Consider the following 15,288-nt stretch of genomic DNA (forward strand, 5'->3'; position numbering starts at 1 on the left):
TGTGTCTTGCAGGCAGCGCTGTGCAGGGAGGGGCCAAGAGCAGAGATTACATTTGCCTCTGTTACAAAGGCCCTTTCTAATCCTGCCCGCCAGGCTCTGATTGTCTCAGCCTATACCAGAGCTAATGGGAAAGCCGGGCCCAGGAGCGATGATGCGAAGGGTTTAATGCCTATTACAAGCGTAATGGAGTCTGTGAAAGTGGTTTTAGCTAAATGCAGCTGGAGCATGGAGAGAGCCATGGCCAGATAGCTCAGCCCCAGGCTGGCTTGCCCTGCACACAGGGAGTGCCTCGCAGGTAAGCGCCTCCTTGTTAGGTCCCATTGCCTCCCGGGGAGATCAGAGCTGTCCCCCCACGGCGCTGGGTCCTCAGCTGGCATAAATCATCAAAGCCCCACTACAGTGAATTCACACCAGCGAGGGAATCTCGGCCATTGTTGCTAAAACACCAGATGCAGCGTGGGCAGAAGCTCGGCAGCAGGGAGTCTCTCTGTGGCTGAGTAGCTGAGTGCCTCACAGTCAGAGTTAGTCTCACAACAACCCTCGGAGGCGTTGTCCCCATTTTCCAGATGGGGCTCAGACACACCGAGTGACTCACCCTGGGGCACAGACAGAGTCTGTGGTAGAGGCAGGACTTGAACCCCGGTCCCCTGAGGCCCAGGCTGGGCGGCTACCCCTAGTGGCACAGCAAGATGCTTTGCTCTATCCTGAGAGCTGCTGTGGCGGGGGAGGGAGAGGGAGGAGTTGGTGAGCTCTGGCATGCAGCAGGTGGCATCTGACCAAGCCTGCGGGGCTGCCCTGCTCCGACAAGTTCCTGGGAATTTCAGGAACCCCCCCCCCAAACTGTGTGTTTCTTGCAGCAACGGCCTAGTGCAGAGGCTTTGTTGGGCATCGGAGCTGCTGGAACAGGGCCCTGCACAGCTTGGACTCAAACAGTGTCTGTCTCCTCCCAACTCCCCCTGCTAGTTATGTCTGTCAGTGCCGCTCCTTGGGCTCATCAGAACTGGGGGGCAGCGGGTCCCCTTCCCTGGCTGCCTGTGTGCAGCTGGTTGATGACTAACAGCCCCAGGTAATTAGACCCTACCCCGAGAGGCTGCCCATCCACATAGAGCAGGGCCATGAATGAAGCCAGCAAAACTCGGTGGATTGTGCAGCGTGCCTGCCATTCTGGGAGTCAAGTCACTGCATCGGGGTTTCTGAGCTTCCCGTGGGATGGGAAGAGTCCTCTGAGCCCTGCCTCCTCCCCTGGCTGCAGATCAGAGGCCGCCTGCTGGATTCAGGCATAGAGGTGAGGGGGAGGCAAAGGTCACTTGCTGCTGGAGCCCCCTTGCAAGCCAAGGGTAGCAGCCCCCGCGCTATGGGACGCTCAAGTGGCAGCTGGGAAGGGGCAGCTAGCTAGCCCAGCAGGCTTGTCAGAGGAAGGGGAGCGTGAACCCCTGTACAAATGGCCCAGGAGTTTAACCCGTTTGGATGCTCTCTGGGGCTAAGTGCTGCTCTCTGCGGCCTGCAGGGATCCTGTGGAATCTCTCCTCCAGCGACACCCTAAAGGACCGGCTGGCTCGGGACACCCTGGAGCATCTCACCGACCTGATCCTGACCCCGCTCTCCGGCACGGGCAGCGCTGCCATCATCCAGCAGAACGCCTCAGAAGCGGAGATCTTCTACAACTCCACCGGCCTCCTCAGGTACCAGCTCTACCAGCCCCTGGGTATAGAGAGCATGCCCTGCACCCTGGCCGCTGAGCCACGGGGGCCGGGGGAGCTCTGGGCCGAGAGTAGTGGAGACTTTCTAGGTTCTGGTATTGGTTCTGGCCCCCAGTGTTATGAACAAGGCCTGCATGCCCCCTGGGCGGGACACTGTATCCCCAGTCCTCACGCTGCAGGGCCCGAACTGGACAGGCAGCAATGCCCAGCCCAGAGTTAGTATTCCACATGGAGGGACGTTACAGGGGGGTTCACACTGCCCTTGGCAGCATCCAGCGTTGGCCACTGATGGAGAGGGAATCCCCCCCTTAGATGGGCACTGGCTCTGGCCTGGCCGAGGAGGGGGTCCCGGCAGAGGCTGGGGGCATGGGTTGGCAGGGGAGATTCCGTCTCTCAGTGTTGGGCCCTGGGTTCCCCCTGCAGGAACCTCAGCTCCGCCAGCCAGCAGACCCGGCAGAAGATGCGCGAATGCCACGGGCTGGTGGACTCCATGATCAATTACATCAACAGTGCTCTGGAGGTGGGGAAGTCAGAGGACAAGGTGAGCCCCCCGCCCCCAGAGGGAGTCTGCAGCTGCCTGTCTGCGCTGGGGGCCCAGCCCCTCGTCTTCACCACCTAGAGCGAACAGCCTAGGTTGGGGTGTGGCTCTCCCACTGTCTCTGCTTCCTCCTGGCTTGGAGCAGCTCTTCACCGCGGTATCAACTTCCTTAGCCCCTCCCCACATGCCTGAGGTCTGCCAGGCCCTGCCCCAAAGTGCTTATCTCCCCTGCCCCCGTCAGCACAGCCCAGGCACCAGTCCTGACCTCGGCCAGCCCCCAGCCTCCCCCGTGCGGCCTGGCCAGCCCCGCTTGAGAACAATGGGGTGTTTCCACCCCCAGCCAGCCTGCAGCCTGCCATGGCTCTGCCATAGTGGAGAGCAGGCTGGGCCGGCTGAGTGCCCTGGGGCTGCTCCATGCCGAGTGGCTGGGGGGACCAGGCGTAGTCCCCACAGGCAGCCTAACCCCTAGAGCTGCAGCTGTCAGAGCCCTTTAGTGAGCAGTCGCCAGCCTCCCGGAGCCCTTTGCCAGCCGATTGGCCGTGGGCCATCCAGCTAAACTCCTGCCCCAATGGAGGGGCCGTACAGCCTATGTGCAGTGCCCCCAGCTCCCTCCCAGGCCACGGGCCCCTCCCCTGCACACCTCTTCAGGAGGAGGAGGGCAGTGGGCTGGCTCTGGCAGCGTGTAGCCTGTGTCTGAGCCACCCTCCCCTCAGAGACAGGGCCTCCTGACCCAGACGGGAGGAGCCCCAGCGGCAGGGGGCCTGGAGGGACGTGGGGGTTGGGATGCTGGGAGCGAGGCCAGGGCTGCTGGGGGGACACTCAGGACCCCTTCGTCCCCGAATGCGGAGTGTTTCCATTCGTAAAGTCCGTGCCTCTGTCCGCCTCTCAGGCACAGACTGAGCCATGCTCCAGCTCTCCACAACGGGGCACTGCGGGGACCACAGTTCCTGGTACGGCTCAGCCCCGCCGCCAAGGGTGTGAGGTTTGGGGACAGTTTCCCAAGCCCGGCAAGGTGGAGAAGGGAATGGGAAACTGATCGCCTCATGCATCTGATCATTGATCACCTTCATGAACCGTCCCAGGGCAGGGCTGTGTCCCTGTTCACTGGGAGCCCCTCAAACCAGGGCACTGAGCCGGGAGAGTGAACTGGCACCCCGATACCAGGGTGATGGGCACATTAGACATGGGCTGGCTGGCTGTGGGCTTTGTTGGTCACGTTGGCACTGTGGGAGCACTAGCCCAGCCCTGATGGGAGGCCCTGTTCCCAGCCTCCCCTTTGGCTGGGCCCAGGCTCTAGTAAGCAGTGCTGGGCGGGACGGTCCAGCCAGAGCCTCTCCCACGTGGGCTCTGAAAGGCGAGCCAGCTGGAGTGAGTGGCCCAGGCTGATCCCGCTTCTCCCGTCCCCAGAGCGTGGAGAACGCCGTGTGCGTGCTGCGGAACCTCTCCTACCGCCTGTACGATGAGATGCCCCCGTCCTCGCTGCAGCGGCTGGAGGGGCACCGGCGGGACGGCACCGCTGGGACGGGGGAGCTGGTGGGCTGCTTCAGCCCCCAGGGCAGGCGAGTGCGAGAGGTGAGAATGGGGCGGGGAACAGGAGGGGACTCGAATAGGACACGGCCAGTGAGCGATGAGCTGGGTCGCTGAAACGAGGGGCGAGCGGATCATTGGTTCAGCGACCCGGCGCCAGGCCGGAAGCCTCCAGTGGGCAGTGGATCAGGGGGTGGGTGACTGATCACCTGGTGCTCTTCCGAGTCTGTGATTGGCAGAGAGCGTGCGCACCGTCCCACCTGCGGGGACATTTAAAAATGGGTTTCCATGAATACTTGTGTGCCTGGCTTTGGAACGCTCCCCTGGTGAGCCCGCGCGGCCAGCTGAGAGACGGGGGTCATAAATCAAGGGATAGAGCCGGGTGCTCATGGGGGCAGGGGTGATAGGGAAGAGAATGGGGGTCAAAGGGATGGGGGAGACCAAGAGGCCATGGCCCCGTCGCTTTTAAAAGTGCGGCTGGAAGGGTGGTGCCCTCCCACTGGTGGCCGTGAGGGTGAGTGAAGGGGGGGAAGGGCGGAGAGGAGTGATTGGGGGTGGGGTTTTGAGGGGAAGATGGGGGGCAGGGCTTTGGGGGAATGAGCAGTGCGAGGTGGGGGCTCGGGTGGGGCAGGGCCTCGGGGGAAGGGGTGGCATGGAGGCAGGGCCATTGTTCGGGTGCTGGTGGCCCCTCCACTTTTAGGGCAGCTGCGTTGCTCCTGGGTGGTAGGGATGGGGGGCCATGGGGCTGGGGACGGAGGTGAGAGGGAAGCGGGGCTGCCCCATGTGCGCAGGGCCCCCATTGGGCTGTGTTTCTCTGTTGACGGGCTGGTCTCTCTCCTCGGCCCCCCAGCACCACATGAACACAGACATGGTGACCTTCACGGAGGTCTCCAAGGACCCCAAAGGGATGGAGTGGCTCTGGAACCCGCAGATCGTGGGCATCTACAACCGGCTGCTGCAGCGGTGCGAGCTGAACAAACACACCACGGAGGCGGCCTCGGGGGCGCTGCAGAACATCACCGCCGGAGACCGGAGGGTGAGATTGGGCCTGGGGACAGCCCAGTCCCATCCCGCCCAGGCTGCGTCCTACCCCTTGGCCATGGTGGGCCACACCTCCCCCAGCCTGGCGCAGACTGGAGCCATCACTGCCGAGAGGCCCGGCCTGAATCCGCCTCGGAGGCTGGACTCCGCGGTGGGGTAATGCAGGGAGGCTGGCCGTGCTGTAGGTCTCCAAGGCTTCTGGTCACCTCTGCCCAGCTGCTGAGGGTGAGATGACTGGCCCAGAGGGATCAGGCTGAGCTGAGCCTCTGTACCCGCCCTCCAGGAAGTGATGCCACCTGACCTGGTCTCATCCCCCCTGTGCCCACCATTACCTTGCAGCTGGCAGCATTCAAGGGCAGGCTGGGAGCAGTTTGCCTCCAGCCCTCCCTACTGCAGCAGAGTTGTCTCCAGGGCAGTGGGGGAGGGTGAAATATGGGTGTGAGGGGGCTAGGGAAGGCAGCGCCAGAGGGATGGAGTGGGCCCCCCACACTGAGAATGGGGTGGGGAGATGGGGTGGTAGATATGGGAGGGGGAGATATGTGGGCGGGGCGTGGGAGTGGCAGGGATCAGGTGGATGCATGGGGTGGTGGGGATGGGGGGGATACATGGGCTAGAGGTGGAAGGGATGGGGGTAGTGAGGGTGGGATGGGTCGGTATTGAAAGGCCCAGGGTGCAACACCCCTGTAACTCTCCCTTTCTCTATCCCCATCCCCAGTGGGCTGGCGTGCTGAGCAGGGTGGCTTTGGAGCAGGAGCGGATCCTGAACCCCGTGCTGGACCGAGTCCGCACAGCTGACCACCACCAGCTGCGCTCCCTGACGGGGCTGATCCGCAATCTGTCCCGCAATGCGCGCAACAAGGACGAGATGTGTGAGTGCTGGGGGCGGGGGCTGCAGGGAGAGCCCAGGGCTGACAGCGGCCGTCATAGAATCATAGAATCATAGAATATCAGGGTTGGAAGGGACCCCAGAAGGTCATCTAGTCCAACCCCCTGCTCAAAGCAGGACCAATTCCCAGTTAAATCATCCCAGCCAGGGCTTTGTCAAGCCTGACCTTAAAAACCTCTAAGGAAGGAGATTCTACCACCTCCCTAGGTAACGCATTCCAGTGTTTCACCACCCTCTTAGTGAAAAAGTTTTTCCTAATATCCAATCTAAACCTCCCCCACTGCAACTTGAGACCATTACTCCTCGTTCTGTCATCTGCTACCATTGAGAACAGTCTAGAGCCATCCTCTTTGGAACCCCCTTTCAGGTAGTTGAAAGCAGCTATCAAATCCCCCCTCATTCTTCTCTTCTGCAGGCTAAACAATCCCAGCTCCCTCAGCCTCTCCTCATAACTCATGTGTTCCAGTCCCCTAATCATTTTTGTTGCCCTTCGCTGGACTCTCTCCAATTTATCCACATCCTTCTTGAAGTGTGGGGCCCAAAACTGGACACAGTACTCCAGATGAGGCCTCACCAATGTCGAATAGAGGGGAACGATCACGTCCCTCGATCTGCTCGCTATGCCCCTACTTATACATCCCAAAATGCCATTGGCCTTCTTGGCAACAAGGGCACACTGCTGACTCATATCCAGCTTCTCGTCCACTGTCACCCCTAGGTCCTTTTCTGCAGAACTGCTGCCTAGCCATTCGGTCCCTAGTCTGTAGCTGTGCATTGGGTTCTTCCGTCCTAAGTGCAGGACCCTGCACTTATCCTTATTGAACCTCATCAGATTCCTTTTGGCCCAATCTTCCAATTGGTCTAGGTCCTTCTGTATCCTATCCCTCCCCTCCAGCGTATCTACCACTCCTCCCAGTTTAGTATCATCCGCAAATTTGCTGAGAGTGCAATCCACACCATCCTCCAGATCATTTATGAAGATATTGAATAAAACCGGCCCCAGGACCGACCCTTGGGGCACTCCACTTGATACCGGCTGCCAACTAGACATGGAGCCATTGATCACTACCCGTTGAGCCCGACAATTTAGCCAGCTTTCTACCCACCTTATAGTGCATTCATCCAGCCCATACTTCCTTAACTTGCTGACAAGAATACTATGGGAGACCGTGTCAAAAGCTTTGCTAAAGTCAAGAAACAATACATCCACTGCTTTCCCTTCATCCACAGAACCAGTAATCTCATCATAAAAGGCGATTAGATTAGTCAGGCATGACCTTCCCTTGGTGAATCCATGCTGGCTGTTCCTGATCACTTTCCTCTCATGCAAGTGCTTCAGGATTGATTCTTTGAGGACCTGCTCCATGATTTTTCCAGGGACTGAGGTGAGGCTGACTGGCCTGTAGTTCCCAGGATCTTCCTTCTTCCCTTTTTTAAAGATTGGCACTACATTAGCCTTTTTCCAGTCATCCGGGACTTCCCCGGTTCGCCACGAGTTTTCAAAGATAATGGCCAGTGGCTCTGCAATCACAGCCGCCAATTCCTTCAGCACTCTCGGATGCAACTCGTCCGGCCCCATGGACTTGTGCACGTCCAGCTTTTCTAAATAGTCCCTAACCGCCTCTATCTCCACAGAGGGCTGGCCATCTCTTCCGCATTTTGTGATGCCCAGCGCAGCAGTCTGGGAGCTGACCTTGTTAGTGAAAACAGAGGCAAAAAAAGCATTGAGTACATTAGCTTTTTCCACATCCTCTGTCACTAGGTTGCCTCCCTCATTCAGTAAGGGGCCCACACATTCCTTGGCTTTCTTCTTGTTGCCAACATACCTGAAGAAACCCTTCTTGTTACTCTTGACATCTCTGGCTAGCTGCAGCTCCAGGTGCGATTTGGCCCTCCTGATAACATTCCTACATGCCCGAGCAATATTTTTATACTCTTCCCTGGTCATATGTCCAACCTTCCACTTCTTGTAAGCTTCTTTTTTATGTTTAAGATCCGCTAGGATTTCACCATTAAGCCAAGTTGGTCGCCTGCCATATTTACTATTCTTTCGACTCATCGGGATGGTTTGTCCCTGTAACCTCAACAGGGATTCCTTGAAATACAGCCAGCTCTCCTGGACTCCTTTCCCCTTCAAGTTAGTCCCCCAGGGGATCCTGGCCATCCGTTCCCTGAGGGAGTCGAAATCTGCTTTCCTGAAGTCCAGGGTCCGTATCCTGCTGCTTACCTTTGTTCCCTGCGTCAGGATCCTGAACTCAACCAACTCATGGTCACTGCCTCCCAGATTCCCATCCACTTTTGCTTCCCCCACTAATTCTACCCGGTTTGTGAGCAGCAGGTCAAGAAAAGCACCCCCCCTAGTTGGCTCCTCTAGCACTTGCGCCAGGAAATTGTCCCCTACGCTTTCCAAAAACTTCCTGGATTGTCTATGCACCGCTGTATTGCTCTCCCAGCAGATATCAGGAAAATTAAAGTCACCCATGAGAATCAGGGCATGCGATCTAGTAGCTTCCGTGAGCTGCCGGAAGAAAGCCTCATCCACCTCATCCCCCTGGTCCGGTGGTCTATAGCAGACTCCCACCACTACATCACTCTTGTTGCACACACTTCTAAACTTAATCCAGAGACACTCAGGTTTTTCTGCAGTTTCGTACCGGAGCTCTGAGCAGTCATACTGCTCCCTTACATACAGTGCTACTCCCCCACCTTTTCTGCCCTGCCTGTCCTTCCTGAACAGTTTATAACCATCCATGACAGTACTCCAGTCATATGAGTTATCCCACCAAGTCTCTGTTATTCCGATCACGTCATAGTTCCTTGACATCACCAGGACCTCCAGTTCTCCCTGCTTGTTTCCAAGGCTTTGTGCATTTGTATATAAGCACTTGAGATAACCTGTTGATCGCCCCTCATTGCCAGTATGAGGCAGGAGCCCTCCCCTCACAGACATTCCTGCCTGTGCTTCCTCCCGGTATCCCGCTTTCCCACTTACCTCAGGGCTTTGGTCTCCTTCCCCCGGTGAACCTAGTTTAAAGCCCTCCTCACTAGGTTAGCCAGCCTGCTGGCAAAGATGCTCTTCCCTCGATGGCAGCAGGGGTTAGATGGGGCAGGAGCCGCCGCTAGCAACAGTCCGCTCTTCTGAGAGACCTTCCCTGCTCCTCTTACTGCCTGTGCCCGTCGTCCCTGGGGCCAGCCAGGCCTAGTTAGTGCTTTCTCACTCCCCTGGGCACCTCAACGCCTTCCGGGCCTAGAGGGGCCCAAACACCCCTAGCAGAGCTCTGCACAGACAGGCCGTCCCTACCTTGGCTGATGGCACGACCCCGCTGGGCACTGGCAGCCATTTGCCAGGCGCCCAGAGATTGCAGTAATCTACACTGCAAACGAATAAACAGCACACGGCACACTCCCCTCTAAGCCACTCGTCTACCCCGCAGACGCTCACAGCATTTCCAAGGCCCCAGGTGTTTTAACAGCCTTTCCCAAGCTGAATCCCTACCTGTTTTCTGCCCGCACATCTAAGCACCTTTTGTGCTATTAAAATACCAAAGGTGGCTCTGTAGGGCTCTCTCGGTCCTCACTCGCTTTTGCACCTCCCCTCAGTTTAGTGCCGCCTGGGAGTTGCGTGGCTGATTCCCTGCTTTAGGCCATTCAGTGAGACCCAGGCAGTCCTGGCCTTTGCTGCACCCCACTAGGCCTCTCTCCCCATTGCGCATGTTGCTATCCTGTCAGCCAGGTCTGCTACTGCATGGCCTGGGTGACGCTGTGGTGGCCCCGTCCCCAGTGCTTTGCTCCAGACCGTAGAGCCAGCCCTTGACGCCGATCCGTTTGCCTCGGCAGCGACCAAGGTGGTGAGCCACCTGATTGAGAAGCTCCCCGGGGGCCTCGGCGACAAGGAGCCCCCGACCGACGTCATCGTGAACATCATCGCTGTGCTGAACAACCTGGTGGTGGAGAGCCCCATCGCCGCCCGTGACATCGTCTACTTCGACGGCCTCCGGAAGCTCTTCTACATCAAGAAGAAAAGGGACAGGTAGGAGCTGGCGGGAGCCTGTGTGTCTTCACTGCCAGCCCAGTTAGCCAGCCGTCAGCCCTGCCCCTCCACTCCTTGGGCACAGGAGCTCAGCTCACGTCAACGTCTGAGAGCCTCTTCTGGCCTGAATTTCCAGATCAGTGTGGTGGGAGACAGGGGACTTCCTGGCCAGTCTGCAGCCCCCACCCCCGTCAGGGCTTGGGCTGGTCCGAGCCCCCGGTACACACTCCGAGAGTGGTCCCAGGACCACTGAGAGGGTCTTCTCACCAGGAATTCCTCCTGTGAATCATCCCAGGTCCTTACCCTAAGGGAGCGCACCTTGGGGAATAATTCTCTCGCCCCAATATGTTTATGGGACACTCCTAGCCACCCAGCTTCATCTTCCAAGGATTTGGCTGGCTGATATGTCAGTAACTTCTCCAGCTACACCCAGCATGGCGGTCTTGATGAGAGGCCCTCAGGCCTGAGTGCAGCAGTGACCATCTGGTCCTGGTGTACTCCATGGCTTCTCTCTTGCTCTCCCCACACCGCCAAATCCTCACCCTTTGTTCAGAGTGCCTCTCGCATAGCGCCCTCCGTCCCCACATGTGTGTTTCCTGGGCCTGTGCCAGACAGACACTAACGGGAGAGGAACAAGTAGCGTCATTGTGTCCTCTGTGTGTTTGCCCTAGCTCGGACAGCGAGAAGTCCTCCAGAGCTGCTTCCAGCCTGCTGGCCAACATGTGGCAATACACCAAGCTGCACCGGGACTACAAGATGGTACGTTCCTCCCTGAGCCAGCGCGCTCAGCACTAGCTCGGCTGAGCCTCTGGTTGGGTGGCTCCGCTCTGGGGTGGAGCCAATGCTGTCTTTCGGGTTGGCTTGCACATGGTGTGACGCTCCCTGAAGGCATTGTCTAGACTAGGACAAAAGATGTGCGTCGTTAGCATGCATTAGCAGCCGTAGGATAACCAAGAGAGCTGGTCAAAAACTTTTCATCACAACCGTTTTCCATGGGGAAATGCAGTTTTGTCAAAATCCGCACATTCCATGGGCATGTGCTGAGCTCAGTGGGAAAGCGTCAAAGGGCTTTGTTTCGATAAAGACAAAGTGTTTCACTTCGACTTTATCATTTCCATTTCATTTTGATGTATATTCGAATTTCAGTATTATCTGTATGCACTTTAGAGTACATATCATGTTTTCTATGGTTTCAGCATTGTCAAAAATGTCACCGTTTTTGAATCCAAACTTTTCAAAAGTTGTGCTCCATGGACAATGTGGACTTTTCACTCCAGTTTCGAAATTTGTTTTTGTTCCAAATGTCGGGCTTTCCTGCCGAAGGGAAATTCTGTTTTCCTACCTGCCCTAGTAACTCACTGTGCTAAGGCTCTGTGGTGGCAGGCAGGGTGCGTGCATGCTTCGTTCATGGTAGCTCAGTCAAGTTAGCTTAACCCAACTGCAAAGCCCCGTCAAGATGCAGGCTCACCCATCTGAAGCTGGCTGTGTTGGAGATCAAACTTGACCAGCTCTGTGTGCATTAAAGGCACTGAGCTCTGTCTAGACGTGTTAGCTAACATGACCCCATTGAATCCTAGTCGAGGCAAGGCCTTGTGTGGACTGGGGACCCTCCTTTCAGTCTTGTTTGAGCAGTGAGGAAGAGGCAGCCAGAGCCCAGGCACATTACAGGGAATAAGTCACACCCAGAAAGACACACATACGAATGGCCTGGGGTCCAGCAGATGGTGGAGGTGGGCGGGAAGAGGCTGGTGTTCAAGGGCCATCACTTTAAGAACTGGGAGTTCAGTCAGCCTGGAGGGGGGTGTAACAGGGTCTCCCCAAACCTGGCCGTGGTTTCCTCACTCCAGTGTAAGCTGGGAGACCAACTCACTAGCCAGTGCATCAATGAACCTCCCACCATGGTCACTACTTCATTGGCTTTTCCCGGGGCTGCATTGTGCAGACACAGTTCAGCTTCAATCACAGCCGGAAAACCCAGGCCCTGCTGCCTGCCCTGGGCCCTGCAGGGCTGCTTCTGCTGCTGCCCACCCAGCAAGGCTCCCCAGCCAACCCTTGCCCCTAGCAGAATGGCAAGGTCTCCTCCAGTAGCATTCCCATGGCTCTCCCCCTTGAGTGAGCTGCTGGTTGGCCTGTTATCTCACCGGCTGGGAGGGGCAGCTGGTTAGTGACAGGTGGGGGCTAAGCCCCATTCTCCCCCACACCCCTTAAAGGACCACCCCACCCTGGGACAGGAGTACGTTGGGAAGGCAATGGGGAGCTGTGGCCACCATTGGTCTTCAGTTCTCTGCCTCCTTCTGAGTCAGGGTGTGGCCAGAGGGAGACTGACATACACACCCAGCATCCACAAGGATTTCTTTAATCCTCGGCTTGCCGAGAGCTTTGGGGCTGGCTTAGGGAGTGACATCCCAGGTGACTGGGGGCTTCTTCTTCCATCCAAGCAGTGAGCACAGTCAGCAGATAGGACCTCAGCACAGCACTCCCTAAACTTCCTGGGCTCAGCATGAAACCTGGGGTGAATTTCCCAGGGGGTAGCCTCTTCCTTGCTTGCCCCAATTCCTGATTGAGACTCTGGAGGGGATGTTCCCCAGGACATGGCACAGGGACAGTGGAGGGAGTTCCAGGTCACCTAAGTGAGGTTCAACTGTGAGCCACAACTCCCACTGCAGCCCATGGAAACTATGGGTCCCCTCATCGCCTGCTCCATCTTGATCTGAGGTGCTAAGATGAAGCATGGTGGGCTGGGGCATGTCACCTCTTGCAGGAGACTTCTTGGTACTCAAGGTGAGGCCATCTGCTCCGTTTTATGCAAACTAGAGGTGCCCTTGGGATCCTGGGAAGATGCTGATGCAGCCCTGGGTTGGGCAGAGTTTGGGTGCCCCAGGGATTGACGCACCAGTTGGCTGAGGGGGATGCCTAGGAAATTCGGAAGCAGCCTGTTAATGGGAAATATGCAGGGTCCTTATTCTTCTCAGACTGTCCCTCACTGCCTCACCACTCCTGGTCCTGGCTTCACTACAGCGGTGTCCTCTCTCGTCTTTGATTTCCTTGGCTTTTTTAGCTCTGCTCAGAAATGAGAGGACAGTCTAATGAGCTGTTGGCGATGGCCGTTCAACCCCCACCAGGGAAAAATGGCCTTGGGGGAACCAAGGAAGGGGACAACATGTCCTATCGGTCCTCAGTCTGGTTACATCTCTACCTTGGTGTGATCCGCTTACGGGCTGCACGACCCCAGGGGGCCCAGGAAGGAGAGAGGTTTTCTGTGGCCCATATTTTTAAGTGATGAGTGATTTGGGAGGCCCAACCTGAGACCCCTTCACAGGGGCCTGACTTTCAGAGGGTGGGTCTCACTCACTTTAGAGAACACAGGCCTGCATGTGTGACTTGCCCCCTTGGGCTGCGGTGCTGGGGCTCCTCAGCAGAAATCTCTCTCCTTAGGACCGGTCTGTTTGTGTCTTGCAGAAGGGCTACCGGAAGGAGGATTTCCTAGCTCTGTAGGACGAACATCCCCGAGCGGCAGAGACGGGACTGACCAGCCCTAGCTCTCCCGATGAAAATTGTCCTCACAGCAGTACAGACTGTGGCTCTGCCCCAGGAATCCCCCCTTGCTGCAGCTCCCGTTCTCCTCCATCTAGACCAGTAGCAGCTTGGCTGGCCGGCCTCATTTTTGCATTCATTACAGCTTCTTCTTCAAGCATATTGGGAGCCTCTCCTCCCCTGGTGACATCGGCGCAGCCTTCGCTCCAGCAGCACTGCTCTGGGTATGCCCCAAGGAGCAGACAAAGGACTCCGCTTGGCAGGCCATTGGTCCTGCTTAGAGCAGGGGGTTGGACTAGATGGCCTCCTGAGGTCCCTTCCAACCCCGAGATTCTAGGATTCTAAGGCACAGGAGTCCTGCCAGCACCTGTAAGGACACGAAGGGAGCTTTGCAAGGTCTTCTTGGACCTCTGGATTACTCCTAACGCAGTATGTCTCTATGGTTATTATTCCCCGCGCACACCCACCTCCCCATGGACTTGTATTTTTTAAATTAAGGAGGATCTCAGCTCTGTCCTGGGGTCTGTGGGATTTAAAGGGGAAGGTGTTTACACAGTGGGACATTGGTGTCAGGAGCCCCTGGCTTCCTGGGGCTAGTGGGGCCATACTTGTCTAGTTGTGGTGGGTGTCTGGGGCTTGTATCATGCTCACAATGTATTAGGAAGCGGGGGGGGAGGGGGCATGGTTATGTTGTGGGCTTGTGGACCTGGGTTGAACGGAATATGGCAAAACAAACACAGGTCCAAGCTTTCAGAGCTACCCAGGAGCATTATTCACCTGACTTCTTTAGCGCTAGTTTCCCTTCACACCAGGGGCCCAACTGCAGCCAGACCCTCATCCCAGCGATGCTTCCCTCTGGTGCCTGTCAGAGGGTGAGCTGGCCGGCCCTATGCCAATCAGAGGGCAGCCCCCTCCCTAAAGCCACTTCTGGGGGCGGGAGCAGTCGTTCTCAGCGCAGCGACACTTCTTCCACTCCCTGTGCAGGTAAGCGTGTGCTCTGCTCGCAAGCGGGAATGCCTGGTATGTGCTGACCCTGACCCTGGCCTTGTCACGCCCCAGCACGTGTGCCTTTTGCAGGGCCACAGCTCTCGGAGAGACCTGGTCTCATTAACTGAGTTGCTAAAGGTCATTTGCGTGTGGTGTATTAAAATCCGACTGAAGAGACAGTGTGTGGTGGGCTGGCGGGCCAAGGCCCTCCACGCAGGCTGGGTTTTGTGCTCCGCGTTCCCTTTGCTGGATGCATCAGAGGCAGGCTGTGTTGTCGGGTGGGGTAGTGCTGCCTATTGGGGAAAGTGGTTGCTGCAGGACCAAACCAAACACTCTGGGGAAACTTCCGTGTCTGAGCGCTTGTGCCTTTTCTCCCTGATGTCATAGGGAAAGGCCCTGCCAGTGGCTAAAGGGACTTAGTCTGAGCTGCCTGGGACCGATTATCCTTGCAGCTGCATTGCGTTGCCCTAAAATGCTTGCGCTTGCATGGAAAACTGGCCACACCTGTATGGTGAAGGGCTGAACTTTCTTGCTCATTGAAGACCCTGCTGCAGGAGTGCCCCCAGCGGGTGTCCTTCCTGTATTCCAAATCGGATAATAAAATTCTGCCCAGCTTCAGCTTCGTTTGGCTTTCTAAAAGCTGGGGCATTGCTGGCATAGACCAGCTGCTGTGTCCCCGCAGAGGGGGCATGTCACTGGCTGGGGAGGTGGTTTCTGTATTAGCTGTACAGTCTGAAGCACTTTGGGATGCAAACTGAGTTACAAGATCATGATTAAACTCCTGGCTTGACCTGTGCACTACGTTTGGTACCTTACTGGAGCTTTAAACAGCCCTCCTGGCTCCCACACCTGCCCTGTGGGATGGGAATGATGCTGGTTCGGGGCCTGACTGGGAGCTGCTCACGGCTTTGGAAGCAAGCACTGATCAGAGGCACAGCGCCAAAAGGCCCTTGGGGTAGCTGTAACATGAGCAGCATTCACACCTTGAGCTGCTATGTCCTACACAGGGTTAGCCAGCAGGCCTGCCCTTGAACTGCAGGGGCTG

At 57.1% G+C, this 15,288-nt stretch overlaps 1 protein-coding gene across 2 annotated transcripts in view; it reads left to right on the forward strand.

The window, feature by feature from the left end:
- The window catches only part of PKP3 (plakophilin 3), a 38,910-nt gene extending 23,877 nt beyond the window's left edge, over positions 1 to 15,033 (forward strand). The window contains exons 6-13 of one of the 2 annotated variants that reach the window (XM_073347011.1): positions 1,508 to 1,682; positions 2,124 to 2,241; positions 3,646 to 3,810; positions 4,616 to 4,801; positions 5,522 to 5,675; positions 9,530 to 9,722; positions 10,394 to 10,481; positions 13,182 to 15,033. In XM_073347011.1, the coding sequence (XP_073203112.1) occupies positions 1,508 to 1,682; positions 2,124 to 2,241; positions 3,646 to 3,810; positions 4,616 to 4,801; positions 5,522 to 5,675; positions 9,530 to 9,722; positions 10,394 to 10,481; positions 13,182 to 13,217 (1,115 nt within the window). In that variant the 3' untranslated portion in view covers positions 13,218 to 15,033. Of the gene's footprint in view, positions 1 to 1,507; positions 1,683 to 2,123; positions 2,242 to 3,645; positions 3,811 to 4,615; positions 5,032 to 5,521; positions 5,676 to 9,529; positions 9,723 to 10,393; positions 10,482 to 13,181 lie in introns of those variants that run through there. The other variant, XR_012159302.1, reaches the window with a different exon arrangement.
- Positions 15,034 to 15,288: the final 255 nt, after the last annotated feature.

The sequence above is a fragment of the Lepidochelys kempii genome, chromosome 6, assembly GCF_965140265.1.
Source record: "Lepidochelys kempii isolate rLepKem1 chromosome 6, rLepKem1.hap2, whole genome shotgun sequence".
Lineage (NCBI taxonomy): Eukaryota > Metazoa > Chordata > Testudines > Cheloniidae > Lepidochelys > Lepidochelys kempii.